This window comes from Maylandia zebra, linkage group LG14, assembly GCF_041146795.1.
Source record: "Maylandia zebra isolate NMK-2024a linkage group LG14, Mzebra_GT3a, whole genome shotgun sequence".
NCBI lineage: Eukaryota > Metazoa > Chordata > Actinopteri > Cichliformes > Cichlidae > Maylandia > Maylandia zebra.
This window is the reverse complement of record NC_135180.1, coordinates 28,433,757-28,458,266: the sequence shown is the minus strand read 5'-3', so window position 1 is coordinate 28,458,266 and position 24,510 is coordinate 28,433,757. Positions and strand designations below refer to the sequence as shown.

The 24,510-nt window shown below is 39.4% G+C and overlaps 1 protein-coding gene across 2 annotated transcripts in view; it reads left to right on the top strand.

Annotated features, from left to right (window-relative positions):
• rpa1 (replication protein A1) overlaps positions 1 to 10,786 on the top strand; it is a 32,756-nt gene extending 21,970 nt beyond the window's left edge. For both annotated transcript variants that reach the window (XM_004558167.6, XM_004558166.6), the window contains exons 13-17: positions 764 to 893; positions 5,012 to 5,188; positions 6,266 to 6,373; positions 6,664 to 6,750; positions 10,011 to 10,786. In XM_004558167.6, the coding sequence (XP_004558224.1) occupies positions 764 to 893; positions 5,012 to 5,188; positions 6,266 to 6,373; positions 6,664 to 6,750; positions 10,011 to 10,118 (610 nt within the window). In that variant the 3' untranslated portion in view covers positions 10,119 to 10,786. The remainder of the gene's footprint in view (positions 1 to 763; positions 894 to 5,011; positions 5,189 to 6,265; positions 6,374 to 6,663; positions 6,751 to 10,010) is intronic.
• Positions 10,787 to 24,510: the final 13,724 nt, after the last annotated feature.

Sequence of the window (24,510 nt, the reverse complement as noted above, 5' to 3'; positions counted from 1 at the left end):
TGCCTGAGAGTCCCTTGGAGACTCTGCACTAGCAGTATTAACTTTTTGACTGTTATTCAGCACCTTTACAAGTGTGATGTGATGGTTGGTTGGTATTGAATGTGTCCTGCCAGTCCTCCACTGTGAAAGCTGAAAATATTTTGGCTATTGGAAATCAGAAAAAACGGCAAATGCCCAGTGCTGAAAAGATGCTCAACCCCTTGTCACGGCACTGACGTTTTTAGAATCTGTAAAAAATGCGCCGCTCCCATTTCAAACTGTAAAAATGCTTTCCAGCTTAGGGGTAAACGCCTTTGATGTATTAGTGGAGTGATCAAACTGTCCATTAGAGAGAATTGCATAGAATAAAATATGAGCTCTGATATTATCAATTATAGTTTTTCTTTTACTTTTACTGTCATATAATTCAGGAATCTAGTGAATGTAATAAAAAGATATACTTAACACAGCTTTTATCATAAAATCAGTGACAGAAAATTAAATGACAGCTATTTACATAATCAAATAAGCCATTTTTATTTAAACTGGAAATATTTGTTTGTCAAATGTGAATGCTTTGTTTGTCTTGGTCCTTTGTGAGTGAATTTAAAATGCGTTGGCTTTGAACTATTAGTCTGACAAAATGAGCAATACACATTTTAATCACTTTTGCAAATTTGTAGTCCAAACAATTAACTAAAGAATAATCGAGAGCTTAATCAGTAATAAAACCATTTATTCGGGTCAAATCAGCAGCAACTGGTATTTGCTGTATTCTACACAGGTATGACAAGGAGGGGCACGCTATGGATGGACAGTCTCTGACAGAGGTGAAAGGTGGCAGCGGGGGAGGAAACACCAACTGGAAGTCTCTATCTGACGTTAAGACTGAGCATCTGGGACACGGAGACAAGGTACACACACGCACGGCTTTGTGTTGACACGCTTGAACATTAAAGATATGGTAACCCCAATATTGTTATTCAAGGTTGCCTCTTTGAAGATATTCAAGGACACACTGAAAGGCCGCTGTTGAATCCCAAACAATAAATATGAAATGCTCGCAGTCAAAATGCATTTGTTATTAAAAATCCAAGGTGCATGCTGCATTTCTGTATAGGCTTCTGTATTGTAGCTTTTACTTCTAGCTCTGCTTTGCAAACCTGAAGCAAAAAGGCTTTGGAATCGGCGTTGTATAAAAGCACTGCACCAACACGTACAGTGGGGCAAAAAAGTATTTAGTCAGCCACCGATTGTGCAAGTTCCCCCACTTAAAATCATGACAGAGGTCAGTAATTTGCACCAGAGGTACACTTCAACTGTGAGAGACAGAATGTGAAAAAAAAATCCATGAATTCACATGGTGGGATTTGTAAAGAATTTATTCGTAAATTAGGGTGGAAAATAAGTATTTGGTCACCTCAAACAAGGAAAATCTCTGGCTCTCACAGACCTGTAACGTCTTCTGTAAGAAGCTTTTCTGTCCCCCACTCGTTACCTGTATGAATGGCACCTGTTTGAACTCATCATCTGTATAAAAGACACCTGTCCACAGCCTCAAACAGTCAGACTCCAAACTCCGCCATGGCCAAGACCAAAGAGCTTTCGAAGGACACCAGGAAAAGTATTGTAGACCTGCACCAGACTGGGAAGAGTGAATCTACAATAGGCAAGCAGCTTGGTGTGAAAAAATCAACTGTGGGAGCAATCATCACAAAATGGAAGACATACAAGACCACTGATAATCTCCCTCGATCTGGGGCTCCACGCAAGATCTCATCCCGTGGGGTCAAAATGATCATGAGAACGGTGAGCAAAGATCCCAGAACCACACGGGGGGACCTGGTGAATGACCTGCAGAGAGCTGGGACCAAAGTAACAAAGGTCACCATCAGTAACACACTACAACGGCAGGGAATCAAATCCCGCAGTGCCAGACGTGTTCCGCTGCTGAAGCCAGTGCATGTCCAGGCCCGTCTGCAGTTTGCCAGAGAGCACATGGATGATACAGCAGAGGATTGGGAGAATGTCATGTGGTCAGATGAAACCAAAGTAGAACTTTTTGGTATAAACTCAACTCGTCGTGTTTGGAGGAAGAAGAATACTGAGTTGCATCCCAAGAACACCATACCTACTGTGAAGCATGGGGGTGGAAACATCATGCTATGGGGCTGTTTTTCTGCCAAGGGGACAGGACGACTGATCCGTGTTAAGGACAGAATGAATGGGGCCATGTATCGTGAGATTTTGAGCCAAAACCTCCTTCCATCAGTGAGAACTTTGAAGATGAAACGAGGCTGGGTCTTCCAACATGACAATGATCCAAAACACACCGCCCGTGCAACAAAGGAGTGGCTCTGTAAGAAGCATTTGAAAGTCCTGGAGTGGCCTAGCCAGTCTCCAGACCTCAACCCCATAGAAAATCTGTGGCGGGAGTTGAAAGTCCGTGTTGCTCGGCGACAGCCCCAAAACATCACTGCTCTCGAGAAGATCTGCATGGAGGAATGGGCCAAAATACCAGCTACTGTGTGTGCAAACCTGGTAAAGACCTATAGTAAACGTTTGACCTCTGTTATTGCCAACAAAGGTTATGTTACAAAGTATTGAGTTGTATTTTTGTTATTGACCAAATACTTATTTTCCACCCTGATTTACGAATAAATTCTTTACAAATCCTACCATGTGGATTCATGGATTTTTTTTTTTCACATTCTGTCTCTCACAGTTGAAGTGTACCTCTGGTGCAAATTACTGACCTCTGTCATCATTTTAAGTGGGGGAACTTGCACAATCGGTGGCTGACTAAATACTTTTTTGCCCCACTGTATGTGCGCTTAAAACCGAATCCTACAAAAGTTCCTAATCCTAATGCAATATAATACATTGCCTTGTGGGTGTCTCCTCCATAGCCCTGTTGTATGTTCTTGGTGAAAGTCACATTTAATTCTAGTGCTGATTAGATTCTACATTGGCTTTATTCTTTGCCCATTTGTAATGTAATTCCTTGCCCTCAAATAGGTAAAGTAATATATGTTCAATTTCCTCGTTTTTTCATCAGTGCTGTTGAGGGAAATGGAGCTCAGTGAGGTGTATAAATTCTCCAAAATGGATAATGTGACCTGTGCTGAGATCTTAATTTGTGTAGTTTAACATAATTTAACACATTAGTAATCATCACAGTATGATGAAAACGCCCCATAAAACTGGGACAATTAATAGATGCAAGCAGTTATGAGGGGATCAATGAGAACAAGTTTGAGACTGTAAGGATTGATATTCTGGCTACGTGGAAGCTTAGGAAAGCAAGGAAATGCTTCAGACAAAGTACAGGAGTGAGACTGTTAAATAAAATATACTTTGTTTAAGGAGTAATTGTGTTTTAAATAGTGAGCATAAGTCAATTAGTGACCCCCGTCAAACATCTACTGTGCTGAGATGAATGATTTCAAATTACAAATAACGCTATTGGTTAGCAGTGGTTTACACATTTGCCTCACAAGCAGAAGAGCTCCGGTTCGATCCCAGTAGGAGACGAGATCCCTTTTGTGTCCTGTCTGGAAGGGCATTGAGGATCTGCCAAAACATGAGGAGCTACTTACTGTGGTGACCCCTCGTGATTAAGGGTGCAGCTGAAAGTATCTGTTCCTTCTTCTTCGTCCATCAACGCAACTTGTTGATGGATTTAATCTTTCTAACATTTTTAACACAAATATTCAGCCAATTTCAGGTGAATTTCTTTTGGGCACATGATGAGGCTCTGTTTTGACAAATGAGGTTTGTCCGGTCTTTAACCCTCTGAGGCATCCTATACATAAGGGCATGGGGTCAGGCTTTCAAGGCCGCACCCAGAGAACTTTGTTGCAATTAATTGTTGCCGTCACAAAGTCTTTGTGTGCCACAACCTCAAGTTTCCACATTGCCCCTCTGCCCTTTCTGACAGCAAGTGGTCACCCTCCACTTGTTGGCTTGACATCCCATTTGTAAAAGCCAGTGACAGGGCCAAAAAAACAAGTTCTTCTGCCCTGTTCCTACTGGTCTGTCACACGTTAATTAAAGAGGTATTTACTTGATTAATTGGAGCTCTTGGAAAACTAGTAGAGGTTGGTGTCAGGGTTATATTTTTGCTCAATCAAAATAGTCAAGGGTTTAAAAAAAGAAAGCTTAGACATTTGCTGTGTGTTGAAACAAGATTTGTTTCCCCCGTATTTTCTCCCTGTCGTTTACCTCATTCCTAAGGGCAAGTGACATTAAGTAACAATTGTCCTTGAGCTGGAAGTTAATTGAGGTGATTGTATGTCATGTAATAGCCATGGTCAGTATGAACAGAAGAGCAGTTTAAAAATCATATTTTTATTGCACTTTGCTCTTGTTTGTATTTAAGTTAACCAAGTTATTACAGACATTTTCATGGTTTTCTGACATCTGACTTGAACATTATCAGACATGGAAGGTCAGTTGCTTTGCCAAGGCACAGTTATTCATCCTTCATCAAACCATAGAAAAGCCAGACTTATGTTATGACAGGCTATTCTGAGGTTAGTATGAGGTGGGAGACTCTCCAAAAACAGTCAGCTTTTGGACTGCAACAAAGACGGAGAATAAAAGGACAACTAGAAACTAGAACTGTCAGGAGATTTGTTTCCATCGACTATGGCAAATGTCACTTGGTTGATGTTTTCCATGACAACAAAGAAAACTTCCTGGAAGCTGTTTACATGCAGCATGTTTCTCAAGTTTGAATCCGTGGAAAAGCAGCAGCTCCCTCAATAGTTGGCATTTGTGTTGCCATTAGCATTCTGGTTGGCAGTGTTGGTTATGCATCTGCTCCTTAAATGATAATAAGTTTATTTCTGACTATTCGCATATATCACTGCATAGTCCCAAAAATGCCATCTTAATATTAATTTTATCCTGTTTCTATTTTGGTTTGCATTAGTCAACATCCACAACACAAAGGTCATGAGAGTGAGACGTGATGAGTATGTCACAGTTACAATGTTTATACTTTTTTTTTTTTGGGTCTTTTGTTTAGGCTGACTACTACACCTGCGTAGCTACGATTGTGTTTCTGCGCAAGGAAAACTGTCTTTATCAGGCCTGCCCGAGCCAAGACTGCAACAAAAAAGTGGTTGACCAGCAGAATGGCATGTTTCGGTGTGAGAAGTGTGACAAGGAATTCCCCAACTTCAAGTACCGCCTCATCCTCTCTGTAAGTGATTCAGCGTGGGTCCCCCGAAAAGCTTCTGGCAGTCTTTTCTTTCTTTCTTTTTCTTTTTAAGCGATGGCATCCACGTGCAGAAACATATATGCCCATGCACACATTGAAAGATCGTTTTCGTTGAATCCTGAGTCAATGATTCTTCTAATACGTCTAATAAATAATCTAATAATACATCTAATAAACTACCAGGCATCAGATTGGTGAAGATTTTGTAAATTACATGTCATGTACAAGGAGGAGAACAGTGCAATGCAAAAGACTGCTGCAACTGTCACGAAGGTCTATCTGTAGCTCGACTGCAAAAAAATGTATTAAATCAGGTCTAATATGAAGTCCACTAACTAAAACTAGCACGTCACAAGTCTGCCACAACTGTGCACAGTCATTTGAAAGCGAGCTTCAAAGAACAATCAAATTGCTTCCAGCGAAAATGTTGTAGCTTTTTTTTTTTTTTTTTTTTAAAAGCCCATCCCTACCTTTATATTGCCTATTATATCCTGGGGCTCAATCCAATCCACCCCTTTTATGGCTCTCTCTGTTTAAACATATTCCCAATCTGCTCTTTGTGATTAAATTTAGAGATGTATAAATCCCATTCTGCAGTTTCTGTGACGCAGTGTAATGAAGACACATGTTGTATTCCCATTTTGCGTGGTTAGTTACGTTGGGTTAATTGCAGCAGCTTTCCTGTCGGCATTACCATTTTACACAAAACACAGACATGAATGCAAACAAACTGCATTTTTAAGTATAAAAGACAAACTCGGTGAGCAACAAGCAGTGAGAGGCATGCATCTGAAATAGGCTGGTTTTGTTTCGTACCACTCACCAGTTGACTTATAATTATTATTATTATTATTATTATTATTATTATTATGCTCAAGCTTTAGCTTAACCTGTGTGCGCGCGCGCTTTTGTGTTTGTGTCACACTTGCCAGGAGTACATAGGCTATCCACTAACTGTTACATTTTGTGAAAGGGTGTTTGTTTGATATAAGCCAGGCTACTCTGGTCAATAGTTGTTTATGCATTTAACTTTTTTTTCCCCCCTTTATTATCCGTCAGGCCAACATTGCAGATTATGGGGACAACCAGTGGGTGACTTGCTTCCAGGAGAGTGCAGAGGCTATCCTGGGCCAGAATGCAGCTTACCTGGGGCAGCTCAAGGACTCGGTGAGGCTTTCTCTGCTGAATGTAATACTTTCCTCAGGGAATGACCAGGGCAGAGCTAAACTTTAAGCTTCATGCTCCCCAAACATGCACACACATACGTTTCTGTAGACAAATGCAAATATGTCTGAAACCTGTGGTGCTTTGTTTCTTCTATTTATAATTACTTAGAAAAATCAAAGCTTTTTGTTTGTTTGTTTTGTCAGACACTTACTTTCCTTTGCACTCAAGACTGTTTGATGAAACTGGCTTTTGATTAAAGGATTATATCTGAACTTTTAATTAAAATTCAGAATGAAGCTGCCTTCGATGAGGTCTTCCAGCATGCCAACTTCAACACTTTTGTCTTCCGCAACAGAGTGAAGCTGGAAACGTATAATGTAAGTAAAAATTTTGTGGTAGTGTGAAAAAATGCCCAGGGTTTTGTCGCTGCAGCACAGTGTCAGACAGACCACATGCATTTAGAGAGAAAAAAAGAAATCTTGAGAAAAATGAGGCCGTGTCTCTGCGTCCCTGAACTACTGAAACTTCACAGCGGGAACATAAGAGGTTCTGGTTGTTTTTGTTGTTCTTCTTTTTAACATGGGAGAGTTTTCCCATTTTGACTGGCAGAACTGCGTCTTTAAAAAAAAAAAAAGAGAGAAGCCGTCAGTGTTTGTCCTGGGATGCTGCTCATTTTCAGTGGCTTTGTGAAGGATGCACACACAGATTAGCTGCGGTCAGTATTTCCTGTAGGCCACACAGATAGAGGTTTGTTTTGAGGGAAGCACATAAAAGAATTGATTGGGCTGGGACTCTGAGCAGGAAGTCTGGAGCCAAGCCAGAGACTGCATCCGCCTTCAACACACAAAAAAGGGCCACTGTGTCTGTCACATTCAGCTCAGCATCCTAACTGCCAATGGCACTGCTACAAGCATGTATTGGCTTCTGTCTCCAAACCCCATATTCCTTCAACAGAGACACCTGCAACCCCTCTTTGAGTTTATTTTCTACTTCTCAGCGCTACAATCCAGCCATTGTGTCATGCTCTCACACATTGTTGTGTACTTTGATTTATAGGCTTGATGTGGGACAAAGCAGGTTCTTAACAGTTGATAACAGTCCGCTGTAACACAGTGTGACTTGCATATTGACCGGACCCCTCTAAAGAGCATCATCAGAATATTTTAGGGAATTACACTCTTCGTTTTAACTGAATGAAGTTCCCCCGTAAGGAGTGTAATAAAATTACCTTCTGTAATGCCAGTAAGACAGTGAAACACACCATCAGCACATTTAAAGGTCAGTCTAGCTATATCACATGTTAGAATAGAATCCATCACATTTTTAGCCAAATACACAGATGCGATGCAGTGCAATTATTCAAATTAAACTTAAGAAGGTAATCAAGCACTGGCAATTTAGATAATTATTGGATTGTTTCAGCAATTAAGGACTTATTAAGTATCGTTGCCATCATATCCTTTGTATTTTATAATGCTGGTTAAAGAAAATGAAAAGTTTCATCTCATACTGTAGGAAATCCTTTCCCATTTTATTGCTATTTTTTTATTACATCTTTCTCCTTTTATTTTAATTTTTTTTAACTGGTACAAAAATTATTTTTTTTTAAATGTATATGTACAACAAAGTAGAGCGCCTTCTCTGATTATCACACTATTTAATGGTTGTACAGTTAAAACAGAGTGTGAAGGAGATATGTTTGGAATTAACGATGCGAACAAACTCAAATTAGAATGAAACTCATACTAAAATAAAAAACAAAGACAGGGTTGTGGGATGTTGCTGGTGTCAAAGTCAAAACCTGAGGTTGCCATTATTAATCTCATTGAACTACATTTCTATGCATAAGGTCTTAAATAAATGATATTATTGTCCTTTTAAGCGCAGTATGGGGGCTGTGTAATACTATGATTAATTGGTGAAACTTCTTAATTATATTTATCATGCAAAAAATTTTATGCATAATTTAATGTAAATCTGTAGATTAAATACTTTGATCAATTGTTTATTTGACCTCATAAATATTTCAAGTCAGTACTTGACCTTTTACTTGCCTGGAACCAAGTAGCTCTAGAGTTTTTATTGTAGCTTTTCTCCCACATTGATCACTACTATTCCAGTTTTAAATAGAAATAGCTGGATTTGAAGGGATATCTCCCTTATTTTGCCCTCATGAGTTCTGTCTGATGGGATGTGGTCCTCTCTTATCACACACTTTGGGGCTTTAGTGCAAGGTGAGGGGTGTGAGTTTAGAGGGGAGCCAAGTGGTTTCTGGCACTGATTGGTCTCAGCACAGCAGGCTTTTTACTCCACCACTCCAAACTGGATGAGTTGCACTCATCCATTTTCCAGTCTGGAAGGAACTACTGGTATAACACTCCCAGGATAAACAGACTGTATATAAAAGGACATATCTACCATGATGTCAACTGTTGGTAGTTGAAGTTCAGTCTGTCACCTGAGGGACATTGCATGCACATAGTAAAAACTTGCCAATCACAAAGTAGCCCTGGAGTAAAGCAAATGAATTGCCCAGTCTTGCACTATGTGAGACTACGTGACTCTTATGGGGACAAAAAGAGCATAATGTTGTAATAAATAGGACTGAAGTCTTTCTAGGAAAGCGTTTACTGGGGTTGTAGGTGAGCAGTGCACTTGTTCTCCTATAGTAATCTCTTCACAGTACATGACTTTTCTCCTAGCCAGATGAGTCGCCCCTGCTGGTTTTTGGAGAGAGTGAAGGTTTTACACACTTTGCATTGGTTTTAAGAGTGGAAAGCTGTGTCCACCTTTTTATGTGGGATACGTGGAGTGTGTTCATTAGCCTTCAATTTTTGTTACAGTTTAGGCAGAACTGGTACAACTGCTTTGTGTTTAATTGATGAACTTTACTTTTCGTGATAATTAAATAAAACACCCATATTTATATCTGAACTTCTTGCTTTTAGCATTTGTGAAATTTGGCCTTCCTGTGCTAAAATGTGCACCGTGCAGGGCTCCCCTAGGTCTTCTGCCCTGATTCTAACATGAATTTCCATTCATATGATTAAATTTGAGCAGTTTGAGGTCGCTTTATATTTGTCTGCATATTTCACTTACAAAAAAAACCAAGCATTAAGATCTAAAAGGATTTATTTTTTCTTAAAGAATTGGGTTCATATCCAAAGAAAAATGGTTTACTTTTCACCCACTTAAGCAACAGATGATCAGCGGAGACAAAAGGAGTGTAACCACTGTTTAAATGCAGAGAGTAATAGCCCTGGTAGAACGGCCTTCCCCTGTCTAGACAGCTATGGAGATGTCTAAGGCTTTAAATGTTCGACTCTGTCTTTCATTGGTAATTAATTATATTACATAATGATTTTTAGTCGTTAGAAAACATTTACCATGGGATAAATGCCAAAGTCCAAATGGCTCTATATATTTATACAGCCATTTGGAGATATATCTATCTATATCGATAGAGACAGATATATATTGATCTGTCTGTCTTTGTTGTATAGATGGATATCTATATATGATATAGAGAAATGGAGATATATATATATATATGTGTATACGTACATACATCTATCTGTTGGACTTGATTTTTTTTTTTATGCCATTTCTCATATGAATGTCATTTTCTTTCTGACAGGATGAATCGAGGATTAAAGCTACAGTGATGGATGTAAAGCCTGTTGATCATAAAGAGTATAGCAAGAGGTTGATCCTGAACATAAGGAAACTGGCGGCTAACCACTAGGAACCTTTGACAAGTGTTCTAGTTTTGTTTGTCCTTGCAAATCTTTCATTTTCTGTACAAAAAAAAGGCTGTCACTGTGTTGTAGTTTTTGCTTACCAATCAGCTAGGTCAAAATGATCTTTTGGTACTCTTTGTCCTTTTGTCATGATCATATAAAAAGGATCTTTTCTTTTTTTGTTATTATATGAAGTCAGAAGAGAGAGTGGGTCAGTAAGGCACAAAAGAAGAAATCACCACAGTGTCTGTCTTAAGTAAGCCACCTGTTTATGTGTATACTGTGGTCATGTGGAGGTGGTAGCTGCTTTTAAGCAGAAAACCAGCAAAGTAGCAAGCACTCCTTTTCACCCTCTGACGTGCACTTAGAATGGCAGGGCTGGACCTGCGCATGCCAGATAAGACCATTTGCTTTCCCACTCTTTCTTTTTTTTTTTTTTTTTTTTTCCTCCTCCGATTCTCACATACTTGCAAACATAAGCACATACACACATGTACAGTGTGGGCCTAATGGGAAATGTACTACGTTCTGTTTTGTGTTAAGTAGAGACATATTTGTGTCCACTGTGTGTTTCACAGATTCTGTAGTTTTGTTTATTTGTGATAATTATCAGTCGGAATAAAGATATTTGTAATCACGTTTAAAAAAAGAAAAAAAAGTGTATTCCTGTTAAGTATTGTGCATAATTAATGCAAAACAATAGTGCTTGGAACACCTGATCCTGGGCTGAACCCCCCCCCCCCCCCATTTTTCTCGTTTTTTTTTAAATTTGTTTTTTTTTTTTTTAAATAGTAAACATCAATAATGTGTGCGCCCCCCGCCCCCAGTGTGCATTCAGGGGATTTATGCGAGAGCTGGTGCACAATGCCCTCAATCTCCAAAGGTTTTGCTCAGATGTGCAACAGATTCCCTGCAAACTTCACTTTCATGTTCTATTAAAGCAGAACATCAGTGAGGCTGCACCTTCCCATTTTTCTTGTGATAACATCTAGTTTCTGTTGATCGTTTCTGTTGCCTGTAGTGTGTTGAAATGGATTCGACCTGTCTTTAAATGGTAAGGAAAGGTAAGTTTTACTTGGAGGGGAAACATGCTTGGAGACATGGATTAGGTTTACTATAACCAGACCCCTCCATTTCTTTCCAGGTAGCCTTTTAAAAAACAAACAAACAAACAAACAAAAAAAACCTCTCTTCCTTTTCATTTCAGTTATTAGTGCTTTTCTAGATGTTGCAGTACATTTAGAGTATTTTCAGAGCAACACAACTTGGATGTAGTGTCAGATGGTGTCAAATATAGACAGTAATGCTTTATTCTGTTTAGTCTACCAAACACAAAGACATTGGGGCTTTTAAGACATCCAAACTGATTTTTGTTTTTTATTCATGTGCTTGTGCACTACTGTTGAGGATGAGGTTTGTAGATCTTGCAGCATCTCTGGGGACTTTGTTGTGGTGAGGTGGCATTGTCCTTGTTTACATCTGCTGCCCCATAAGCTTTTGTGAAAAAGGAGAACTTGTTATGTTATTGGCTAAAGTAAAATAACCAGGTAATTTAATTCTCACACCTGTTTTCAAGTTGAGATGATTACATAGTTCCAGGCAAAAAAACAAAACGTAAAACATCGTAATCTGTTTATAACTGGATTTCTTACTTGTTAGACTGATAACACAAAGTGGACTGAATTAGATTCGTTACCCAAGAATAAGCTGCAGTTGCAGCTTTATTAGCAGTGGGTGAGTATGGCTGGGCAAAACGTTTGTGACCGATAATCAGTCAAAAGACCCATTTCTGGTTCGAACAGCTCCATCGGGCACAGTTTAAAAACTTTTTAAAATGGCGAGATGGCGCATCAGTATAGTTCACGGCTTTCTTCCCAGGACTCTGTACAGTACACTGAAAATGTAAGTTTGTACCAGATATAAATTTAAGCTTAGCACCCTAGTAAAGGCCATTTTGTATCAAAGATAATTGCATTTAAATAATTAACCTACCTACTGACTGTTTGGCAGAAGCAACAACTTAATTTCAATCACAAAATGTTTTTAGTTAATCTCTATCATGCAGTGTGCAAAAAGCAAATTGCTGAGAGTAATGATCCCAGCAACTGGTCTTGTTCAATGCCCTGGAGACGCCTTGAATAATAGAGCAGTAAGATAAACTTGTCTGTCATTGTGTAAATTAGCTTTATTTTTGTTTACCCTTCAGCTTATTCTAATAAGTAGTCTGTTTTATTGAGAAAGCTTACTGTTGTTTTACTATAAATGAATGCAATTTCTTTTTGATGACCCTGCTTTGACAGGGTTCATCCATCAACTGTTAAATAACAAATGGTTACTGTATTTGTCTCATTTCTCTGGTAGATGTTTGCATTGTAGTCCATTTATACAGTTTAACTGAAAGGACTGCTAGCGGTGTTGAAAACGAGTTGCTTGTCAGCAGTTTGAACTCTTCCCAGTTTAAATAAACACATTTAAGAAGGTGAAATTAAATTATATGAAAACTCATCAAATCAACTGTTGTTACAGGACTTGATTGCCAACTAAACAATGTGTGCAATTACCCCTGTGAACATCATAATCAAACTCAAGGTGATCATTTGGTTGTAGAAATTAGAGCTCATAATGTAAAATACTGAGTGGGACAAGCTATTAACTACTGCCAAGCCTTATGGCTTTGTCTTGTAATTTCAAAATTTACATTCAACCCAAATCTAAATTTTATTTACAAACTTGGCACTAGTATTATTTTATCACAATATCTACGGAATAAACTAAAAGCTTGAGTCTGTCTTCATATCATAGTCGGGTATTTACACAAAGCACTAAGGATGGGATTTTGGCAACAGTCAGTATGGGGCTTCCAACAGGTGAATCCAGCCATCGCCTTTGGACTGGGATAAATTAGAATTGCAGTAGTGAATAATAATAAATATTTATTTATTGCCATATGCATTAGTTTAAAAATGCATCTGATTATATTATACTCGCTGCCAAAGGTATTTTGGCTTTTGGTGCAAGGATGTCACACGGTTTCTGTCTATTCCTCCAAATGTGAGTAAAATATTCTGAAATGTAAATAATTTCCCTGAAAGCATAGCACACTTCTGTGATGTAGTGATTACACGATTATGACCAGTAGGCATGAGCATATTTCAGTAGTGCAGAATAAAATGGATCAGTCTTATTAACGTTGTGCTCTGTGCCAAACACCACTGGGCATGTGTGTTGCTGAGTTATGAAGAAAGTATTCTTGTTGCCCCAACTTACACCAGGCATAGTACATATTGGCGAACCACAGGCGGTGCTGCTGATGAGCCATTGATTGCTTCTTTGTTGTGCTCATTTATTTCATCGAGGTGTTTATAGGGTTGACATTTTCTGTGTCAGTGCTGGAAAATATAATTTATAGGTTTACATGTCCCCTTAAAGAATGACACGAATTTAATTCTGATTACAACTGCCAATAAGATGGAGCACCTAAGGCACCTTGTAATGCTTGATGACTCCTGGGCTGTTGCTGGTTGCCTTTCTACCTCTGCAAATATTTTGATCTTTATTTTATGTCATAAATTTTAAAGATTAAATGCTACAGAGTCCTTTTTTTTTTTTTTGCATAAGAGCAATTTTTTTAGGAACAATGTTGTTTTTGTCCCGGTTGTGGAACATTGGACTCTTTTCATCCTCTTGAGGATATTCAAGGGTGTGTGGGAGTTTGCCCAACCAGTCTATGTGTTTGGTGAAAAAGTAGAATGAATGGATGGAGTGTGGTTTCAAAGCTGTACGATGTCTAAAGAAAACCCAGTAAAGACTTCTGAAAACAGATTATTAGTGCTATTTCCCTCTCTATGCTGCAGATCTTTATCCAGGTCTGCATCTAAAGAAGCTCCATCTTCATCCAGAACCCATCTCACCATTCCCAATTGTTATTCCCCCTCCCAACATCAGGGAGCATCTGAATCAAGACACAGATTTCTCAACAGCTTCACACCTTAGGATGAACCCTTTTACCCCTTACCCATCCTCCTGAACCATCCTATATCCCTACAACTATGTAGACTTTGTGACACACACCCACACCCACCAACTTTCACCTACACGATCACCCGACTTCTCCACCTATACAACTTTGCACACTGCATTGTAAACTTTGTGCATAATTAGACTACCCATCTCCATTTCAAATATACAACCCTGTTCACTATGTGAATATTCATCTTGCATTGTGTACATTGTGTATTATCAAGTGGATATACTGCTGTTTTTCAGTCTTTGGGAAACAGCATTTCATTGTTGACTATGGATGCAGGAGTAATGGCAATAGGGTTCAGTTCAATAATACTCCATGATTTGCTCATCTGGTAAATTTGTAATACATTGTTATAGATAGCTGTGTTATATGTGGATTTGTTTACATAACGGCTTGAGGAAAAAAAAAATCTGAGTTGTTGCCTCAGTGTCTGCTTTAACATAAATACAAACAAAAGCCATTTTGCGAGTGGGATCGATTAATCCTATGGAAAAATGTATTCCTGCAATGCACTGATTTCAGTACAGGCATTTAATGTGTTTCTGGTAGTCTGTATTTCAGCTTCCTGATTGTGGAATCGGTCCAGACATTATGGAGTGCATGGTCACTTAGAATACACATAGACTACAGGGTCTTTTTTTAAAATGAGAATATGTTGTATATCAATAAGTTATTGTTTTTATCAACAGCCTCAGCCTTGGCCTTTCCCAGTCTGCTGTTTATTCGCTTTTATCGCCACTACTGCTTGTTTGGACCAGCAGGTTGAGACTGTGGAATGCAGGAGAGCCTGTGGCACTGACATTAAGAAGATGTATGGGCGGTAGGAGGACCCCTTGGGTACTGCTGTAATGAATGGGAGTTAGCAGTGTGTGTGTTTCTTATGATTCATGAGTCTTGTTGCCTTCCTGGTGCACGGGTGTCCTTTCCTGGGACCGGTGGAAGGCTGTGTTTGTATTTGAGCGTGCAGCAGTCCAGACTAGTCTTGGGACCTGTTGACCAAACACAAGTAGCACTGTCTCAGCATGGCTATTTTTAAAAAAATTTTTTCCTGACTGGCCACTTGGAGAACTGTGATTGTACGAGAGAGGGAATACTTCTGCCAGGATTTGTGTTCAGTCTTCAAATAGGGTGCAGAAAATTACACTGACAGTCAAAATGTCTGGCAGGTGGAAAGCCGATCGTTACAATAATTGTTGCAATCAAATAAAGTAATAATCCACTGTTGTTCTGAAAAGCAGAGCAGATTGAATCTGTAGATACAATTGTGTCTTGGGCCCCAATCCTGTTTCCACTTTAATTGGATTTGGGTATAGATAAAGTTCTGCTTGTCTTCACAAGCACTAGATTATAAGGCCGAGCAGTGAGTTTGTATTGTTTTCTGCAGTGACTCCTCATCATTGTCAGGATCCTGGAAAATGCACTTTACTTTGATTCAATTTCAGTGAATCCTTTTCATTTCTGTGGTCCGTTTTTCTCACACAAATATTCTCAACAGAATTGCAGACTGCGGACACATCTGTTTTGTAAATTCTCCAGAGCACGGTAGCATCATCTAGTTTGGGTTTTATAGTTTTGGTCTCTATAATTTTGTCTGGCAAAATCTTTCAGGAGACTGCTTGCAACATGTAAGTGATAATGATTGGATACTTCAGAGCTGAGTATTGGGCGATTTGGTATGTGTGAAGGATGCTGTCTGCGTCATTAAAAATTAATGTTATATAGATGAATTGTAAGGTGCTTACTTTCCTCTGACTTTGTGTCCCCAGTTCCACACAGATTTCTCTCAATTTATTCACTTGTTTTGAACAACACTTTTCACACCTACGGGTTGTGAATGCATTAGCTGCAAACAGCTCTGCTCTCCAACACAGTCAAGAATGGGTCACTCAACAGAGACAAAGCTTGCCAGGCTGTATAGTATATCATTGTGCTTTCATCAGTCCCTGCAATTTAAAACCACTTTGCAATGTTAATAAATTATTACATGACGACATTTGTTTAATTCTCTTTTTTTTTTTTTTCAAGAAGCCATCAAAGTACATTGGGCAGTTGTAATTTACTAGGTTACATCTGAATAATACTGTAAGCCTAATCTCTTTATATTTTCTAGGAAAATGGGAAATGGATACAGTGATTTATCGAAACATGCGAACATACATGGAATTACACTATGTAAGGCAAAACCAGAGTTTTTACAATACAAGCTTGAAAATCAATATTTGGTATTAAACATTATCTTCAACACAGCCTGAACCATTTTGTCATTTCTTTAATCTTATAGACTGATTAAAGACTGCTCTTTATTGGATGTTGGCTGCCTTTTGTCCTTTCCTCTACCAAAATGATCCCACAATCCCTCCCAATGTTGAGGTCTGAGCTTTGGGGAGGCCAATCCATGACTGATAGTGTTCCACTGTATGTTTTTCTATTCAGGTATGCTTTTTACTGTACTGGCAGTGTGTTTTGGATCATTGTAATGCTGAAAAATGAAGTTTCTGACTGTATCTGACTGTACTTTGCTGGATTCATAGTTCCATCAATTTTTGACAAGATCCCCAACAGAACTGGCTGAAATGCCACCCCAAACCATGATAGAGCCTCCACTCTGCTTATGCCAGTATAGTCCACCTCAGCTGTTTCGGTTTCTTTTCATTACGAATGGCTGATACAATTCCTGATGACCCTTCAGTTGATCCGTCTACTGGTTACTAAAGGGTCAGGTGCATTTCTCAGGTCTTGTGACTGATCTTTGCTGGATTCCCCCCCCCCCCCCCCCCATTTTATAAGGACGTGACTTCCAAATACAGTTCATATGTTGTAAATAGCTCTTCTTTTGTCCTCCACTTGTCCACATTCTTGAGGGACACACAGCACACCCTGCTGAGGTTTGCCAAGTTTCCAGGAAACGGCTCTTAGGGAATCACCTTGGTAGGAAAATATTATTTTGTGACTGTAAAACTGTAATCTTTCAGAAATTTAACTTCTTAAAAAGATGTTTTGTGACAGGTTGTTAGTAACAAAGGTTCCTTGCTATGTGTAGGAGCAACATTGGTTCATCTCTTGAGTTGGCTACATTTTTTTTCTGAATAATTTAAAGACCTTCAGAGAATCTAAGACCACAATAAAAATCAGAAGAAAGTCTGGCTCCTTTAAAGAAAATATATAAAGAAATGAGGAATGGTTCAAGACTTGTGCACAGTATTTTATGGATATTAGCCTAAATAGTGACAAAAAGAAAGATGGGAAACATATTTTCAGAAATAATTAGAAAAGGCACTCACTTTCTGTCAAGACCTCAGCTACATTGATTTGTTTGTCAGTAAATCTTATCATTGAGTGGCTGACTTCCTTGGCTGTTTTTTTTTTTTAATGATCCTTTAAGGTTTGTTATGCAATCTCTCAACATAATTACTGAGTGTACAAAATATATCTTCTGTTTCTTCAAATAGGAACCCACTTGAGAATATCTGATGTGTTTAAAGCAGCAACATTTTGATATAATTACTGTTTTTGGCTTTCTTTCCATATGTATTAGGAGAGACAGTGGTGATGTGGGGTGGGATTGTCCTGTCAGTCATTTTATATTTATTTATTCTTGTCTTTTCTTGAAGGGAAGGTATCAGCACCACAGGGGCATTTTGAATCATGCCAGTATATTTTCCAACTACTCATTACATTGAAGCAGGAAAAAAGGAAAAAAAGAAAAGAAAAGAAAAATACATCAAAGACTCTGAGCGTCACTGGAATTACTATTCTAGTATGGTTTCCAGTTTCAAAATAACTTTGAAGTTTCATGTTGCTCTTTTGTAAAACTCACAAAGGAACTGACATGCCATGCACTGGTCTTCATTCTGTATGTACAGGTGCTGGTGACCTTGTCTCGGCTCTCTTTAATTGGATGACCCACTACTTTGAATAAGGGCTTCTCATCAGTGAATATTGAGGAGTGGTATCATCTCAGAGTTCATTGAAGTGTCAAGATAACAAGTGATTAGACAGGCCAAGGAGAAGTGTTGGAGCCTGTCAGAGGCTGTCTAACCGCAGTGAGAACGTACTGCGTGTGGGTCTGTTGTCTTCCCTCTGGAAACACTTGTCTCCTTGAATAAACTCCGATGGCATTGTAAACAGTAATTTACTGTGATGCCAGTACTGTAAAGTCCAGTTCTTGGATACTTATACGTCATCACTACATCCACCTTCTCCATTCAGCCCCTTTTCTCCATCTCTCGCTGCTTCCATTTTCCATCCTTTCCAGCTTCTATACAGGGATATGTCCCTGTGGAGTAGGAATTGGACAGGCCTTTTAGTTACGTAACTGGTTCCTCCTTATGCTGCTTTTGTGCCTCACTTTCCCTTCCTTTCTTTTCTTCTCTCTAATTTTCACTCTTTCATGCACTGGGACTTTAATTGTTAAGAAATGCTACTGCCTTCAGGCTTGAGTGTGTGACCTCTACTCTGTCCCTTTGTGTGCGTCTGCATGTGCTTTGAGGACACGCAAGCTGGAGAAAGGGGATTCTACACGACTTCAAACTCACTCAGTCCCATCCTCTATGCTTCTTTCCTCATCTCTGTACTTTCTATATTTATAGAATTCCTCAGTGTGGAGATTCACTTTTAGCATTTCCTGTTTTTATTTTTTTATTTTTCTATTTTATTTTATTTTTTTATTTTCTCTTACATTATCTTTTCTCAATATCTGTCCTTGGTCACATTATCGCCTCAGTGCAGTGGGAGTCCAAGTGGAACTCATGCATTCAAAGATGTTTGTTTGATGCTTGTTGAGAAAACAAAATTTGTTTGCTCCTCTGTGTCTCTCCGGGATGCAGATTATATCTCCATGTCAAGTAGGCTAGGCCAAACGGACCCACTGAGTGGAGGCCGTAGCCTCGGGCCCTGCTACAATATGTCTCTAGACTACTATATGTAGTCTGTCCCTCTGGATGCTTAGGATGATGCACCGTGGTGACAGAGTAATTTTTCTCCTGTATCTGCACTGTGCTCCATATTCACAAATCTCTTTGTTGTTGGCAGATGCTAAACCGGATCAGCCAGAGGGACACAGTTGGAGGGACAACTAGAAAGCAAGGCAAAATTGGCTTATTTACTTACTTACTTGTCAGTGGAGCCTTCTCCTGTTTCTGGGATAAGATGAAAAAAGTAGGAGTCAGGGAGAGCGACTTTGCTGTCTCGGGAGCTGACAGAATGCCTGCACAGGCAGCTTTGCACACTTCCTGCAGGAGATGATATTTTGACATCTTTTTACAACCCCCTTGAAGACCAGGCTGAAACTGGAGAAACCCTTTACTATCTGAAAGCGATGGAAAAGGAGTGTTGGCAATGAATGAAGGCTTGAGTTAAATGAATAAAGAAAATCCTCTTGAAAATCTCAGTTTTTGCTCCTTTTCTTTAAAATGTGTTGTTCTGTTTATGACTGTCTCATTTAAAGCATTCCTACAAAAATGTGCTGTCTTGGGCTTATTACCGAGAGGATGCATGTCTTCGCAGTTAGTGAAGTGAAATGCCACACCATATCATGCAAACTTAACAAATAGACCTCTACAAAGAGACATTGAGAAACTAGTTTGGTGAAATAATCTTTTTACTGTGAGATCCTTGTAATATTCATTTGTGAAGGACACACAAAAAAAACATTTCTGTGTCACATACCGTGGCGTCAGCTCTTTTGTCAAAGAGAGATCAATGCAGAAGAAGCAGAGCTGATAATTTAGAGGTCTTGACAAGATCAGTGACTCTTGTTTGTGTTTCTGGCAGGGGACTTTGGAAGTGTAGTCTGCTCTTTCTGTGGCTGAGCCTCACATTATTATGTGTGGGGAAAAAGAGAAGATACTGAACTGCACACACACTACCCAGCTGTCAAGGTGTTTCACTTTCTGCCCTGCCAACTCGGTGGCTTTAATTCAGCAAATACCCTGCAGCTATCATTTCACATCATTACTTACAAGCCATTGTGCCTTGTGTTTGACTAATAAAACCAACAAACTGAAAATATGGGTTACAAGAGAAGCCATGGGATGCTTTATGACAACCATTAATGAGGAAACATTAAGGTAATGTGCAGCATTACTGTGAAGAGCTATAATTAAACAAGAACTTCCAATGCCAACTGTGTGTCTTGTCTGCGAAGCTCCAGGCCATGCATGCATGTCTGTAGTGTGGTAGATAACACTGCTGTGTGGGTGGGAACATCTCCTCAGGCCAGTAGTAGCCTCAGCTAGCAGTCATTGTTTTTTGCCTAATTGAGGTGTTGATTTGGCCAAGCAGCAACATATATGTTTCCTTACTAGTGCTCGACTTTCATGGTGAGGTATCCGTTGGGGGACATTTAATGGTCTGTGTGTCTGGGCAGTATCTGGACTGTTTATCTCATCAGCCACTGCACCACTGAGCCACACAGGGAATGTAACAAAAGTAGATGAGCAGAGGGAAATGTTACATTGGAACCTGCGGGTACATCTTTGACTGGGAGCGGTGCTGGAAGCTTTACAGAAGAAAGCAATGTGGCGGGATTGTGTGATACTGGGCCTTACTCACAGGCTTCAAAGTCAGGTGGAGAGATGTTTGGGTCAACATCTAAATCCCTTCTTTCATGCCTGTCAGTTCTGGAATCAACAACAACCCCTTAAGACGGGGGTTTACACTGTGTATAAAGACAGAGGGCCTGCCACTGGCCCCTGCCATGTTGTATAACCTGAGTTATCCTGATAAAGAATAAGCCCACCAGGAGAAATGCTTCAGTCACTGATGATTCTGTTTGACTGCCTTTCTGTTTACAGTGCAGTAAAAAAAAAAAAAAAGCTTCATGTCAGAGGGAAGGATGGACAGTTTCCAAAAGCAAGTCAAAATGAAGCAAAAAAAAAAAAAAATTAAGTGTGAGGGAAATACATTTTGTATTTTGTAAAACATTTTATGTACTGCATAATACAATATATGTGAATTTTAATTAAGATGGTATTGGTAAAAAGGTTGGTTAGTTATTATATTGTCAAATTCTGTCTTCATATTTTCCATCCATCCATTCTCTTCCACTTATACAGTTCAGCGTCACAGAGGGTCTGGAGACTATTTTAGCTGTCATAGGTCAAGAGGCGGGGTACACCCTGGACAGGCTGCCAATCTGCTCCAGGGTTAAGACATATAGAGACAGACAACCATTCACAATCGCATTAACACCCACGATCAATTTAGAATTGGCAATTAACCTAACCCCCACGCATGTCTTTGGATTGTGGGAGGAAGCCAGAATACCCAGAATCCACACACACATGAGGAAATGCAAACTCCTCTCAGACGAGCCCCAGACTGGATTTGAACTTGCTGTAACCGCTGTACCACTGTGCCACCCTTCATTTTCTAAACATTTTCTTTTATAGCAGGACTTTGTAGGTCATTTGTTCTTGCACTTGACAACACATGCTGTAGTTGCTGAATTCAACTAACTTCAAAAATGAATCTTTTTAAGTGCATCATATATAATTAGTCTTCTCAGCATTGTATTATTTTTGCTTTTGTGTAGCAAAATCTGAAATTGGAACTTGAACTTTTAAGTCTGATAATGATGCAGGTGGATACCTCTCTTTTGTTCTCGATTGTGCATCTTCAACATTGCTGATCACCTTGTCAGACACACAACACGGTGGCACCACAAAGGACCATCCTCTCCTCTTTCCTTTTCACCCTCTGCACCACAGACTTCAGCCACTGCACAGAGACCTGCCATCTTCAGAAGTTTTCTGATGACTCTGCGGTGGTTGGATGCATCAGGGTGATTAGGTGGAGTACCAGGCTGTGGGTGACTCCTATGACACGTTGTGTGAGCAGAATCATCAGCAGCTCAACGTGACAAAGACCAAAGAACTGACCGTGGACTTCAGGAAACCTGTGACCCGTTTCAATCCAGGGGGTCGATGTGGACATTATTGAAAACTATATATGCCTCGAAATACACATTATTAATAAACTGAGCTCTGGAAGAGCCAGAGTCATCTCTATTATCTGAGGCTGCTGAGGTCTTTTAACAATACTCAGGATTTTCTATGATTCTGTTGTGGCCAGTGCCATCCTCTATGCTGTTACATGCTGGGGTAGCAGGTTGAGGGTTGCAGATGCCAACAGACTTTATAAACTGATCTGCAATGGCAGTAATGTTGTGGAGATGGAGCTGGACTCCCTTAAGGTGTCAAGAGGTGGATGTTGTCTAAGAAAAGGATGATGTTGGATAACACCTCCCACCCATTTCATGACATGCTGGTCAGTCACAGGAGCACGTTCAGTGAGAGACTGAGGTTACCCAAATGCACCACTGAACGACACAGGAAATCATTCCTGTCTGTGGCCATCTCCCTGTACAACTCTTCCATATAATGCACAGTACACAGTGCAGTAGTTGCACCATTTTTGGACATCCTACGGAGCAACCGTAACCACATAATTTCCTTAGGGATTAATCAAGTATTCTGATTCTGATTTACAGATGATTCAGATAAAGACATCGCATTCGAAGAATCCTGAGATGAACTTTTTCTGTTACAGCAAAGATGGTGTCAGAAATATAAATTTATGCACTCTTTAGCACTGTTGGCTCATTGTCAGAAAGTTCTTGGTTAAAATCCCAACAGGGGCCTCCTGTTGCGAAGTTTGTATGCGTCTCCGTGTGCCCGTGTGGATTTATTCTAGGTACTTTGATTTCCACCCACAGTCCAAACACATGCATGTTAGGTTAATTGTGGATTATAAATTACCCGTGGATATAAGGTAAATCAATTTGATGAAGTGTACAGAATCAAAGCACAGCATGAATGTGTGTTTAAAATGTCATGTGTAGCCGAAAGCACTTTGAGTGCTCAGTAAAGTAAAGTGTATTTTATTAGATGGACTGGTTTGTTCATGCATTTTCTTTTTTTTTCTTTTTTGTCCTAGTGACCGTTGAAATGAATTACTTAGCTTCAAAATAGCTGCCCAGTGGTAAGTCTTGCTTCGTCAAGGACTTTTATTCAGCTAGGGACGTTTGTTCATTTATTCCAAAACGCACCCACTGTGAGTCATGTAACATTTTCTGTGGTAAAATGGGGTTGAAGCTGGAGTACCTCCACCCACTTTGCAACTCCAATTGTTCTCTCTGAGATGTGAAAAACTTGCTTTTGTTATTCTTATTGTTACTGTTCTTACATTGTGAGGCAAATATATATTTAAGACTAGATGATTCCAGGAGACTCCAACTTTGGCATTATCTGCATGCTTTGTCAAATAACAGCCAGATTCAACTAACGACATGCTAACTACATAGTATTATTATTGGTTTATGGTGAAAAAATACAAATGATTCATTCAATTGCATGTCAAGTATGGAAGTGCCAGTGCAAGTTTCCAAACATTTTAAAAGGATGACTTGCCAGATGGTTCTGAAAAACAAACCATCTGGTGCGTCAGGTTAAATCTCCAGTGGTTTACTTCTCACCTTGCAGGAGTGTTGTACAGGTACACGGTGACATCACTACTTGGTGTGTTTACAACACAGTAAATCACCTTTCTGATCACACCAGGCTGTAATGCTGATATGAAGTTAGTAAGCCATTAAAGTTTCAGCCAGAGATACTTTTTCAAAAAATTATGAGCAGACACACCTCACTATTGTTCTTAAAAATAAGCATAAATCTGAGCAGTAAACATCTTAAAACCTGGGTGTAATAAAAGAAAGAGTGTCTGCATGGTTAGGCACTGCAAAGAGTAACCTGAAAAAATGTTTCTTCTTTTCTTTTTTTGATTTGGTGAACTGACCCCGATGAAAAGAAGTAATCAGAAAAGCAGCAAAAAAGTCTTTTGAGGAGGTCTTTCAATGTTTTATCCACCTTTTTATATGCACGTTGACAAAATGCATGAACACGTTTGAGCGTGGCATATTGAAGTGCCATCCAGCACGACACTGCTGCAGAATACAGCCTCAAAAATGACAAAGAGTTAATTCTGCTACTACAGAGCCAAGAAAAATGATTTATATGAGGACCCAAGAGCAATTACATTCTACGGGTCGCATGGAAATCCACAAGCCATCAAGGACTGCTTTCAGGGAACATGTTACTTGTAATCAAACTGCTCTAAATCCAGTCTGATGAATTAGTAGTTGCATCTTTCAGTGATAAATACCTGTCACTCAAGATTTGTCTTATGGGGCTGATGTAGCATCATTCAGGATAAATGGGAACACCTCTTGCAATTGAATGGCCTTACAAATATTGACATATCTGTCAGGCTGTCTAATCCTTAATGATGACTTTGGGAGCCTATAGGGACATCATCTCTTCACCAAATCATATGACAGATTTTTCTGGAAAATGCTGCTAAAGAGACTTAGA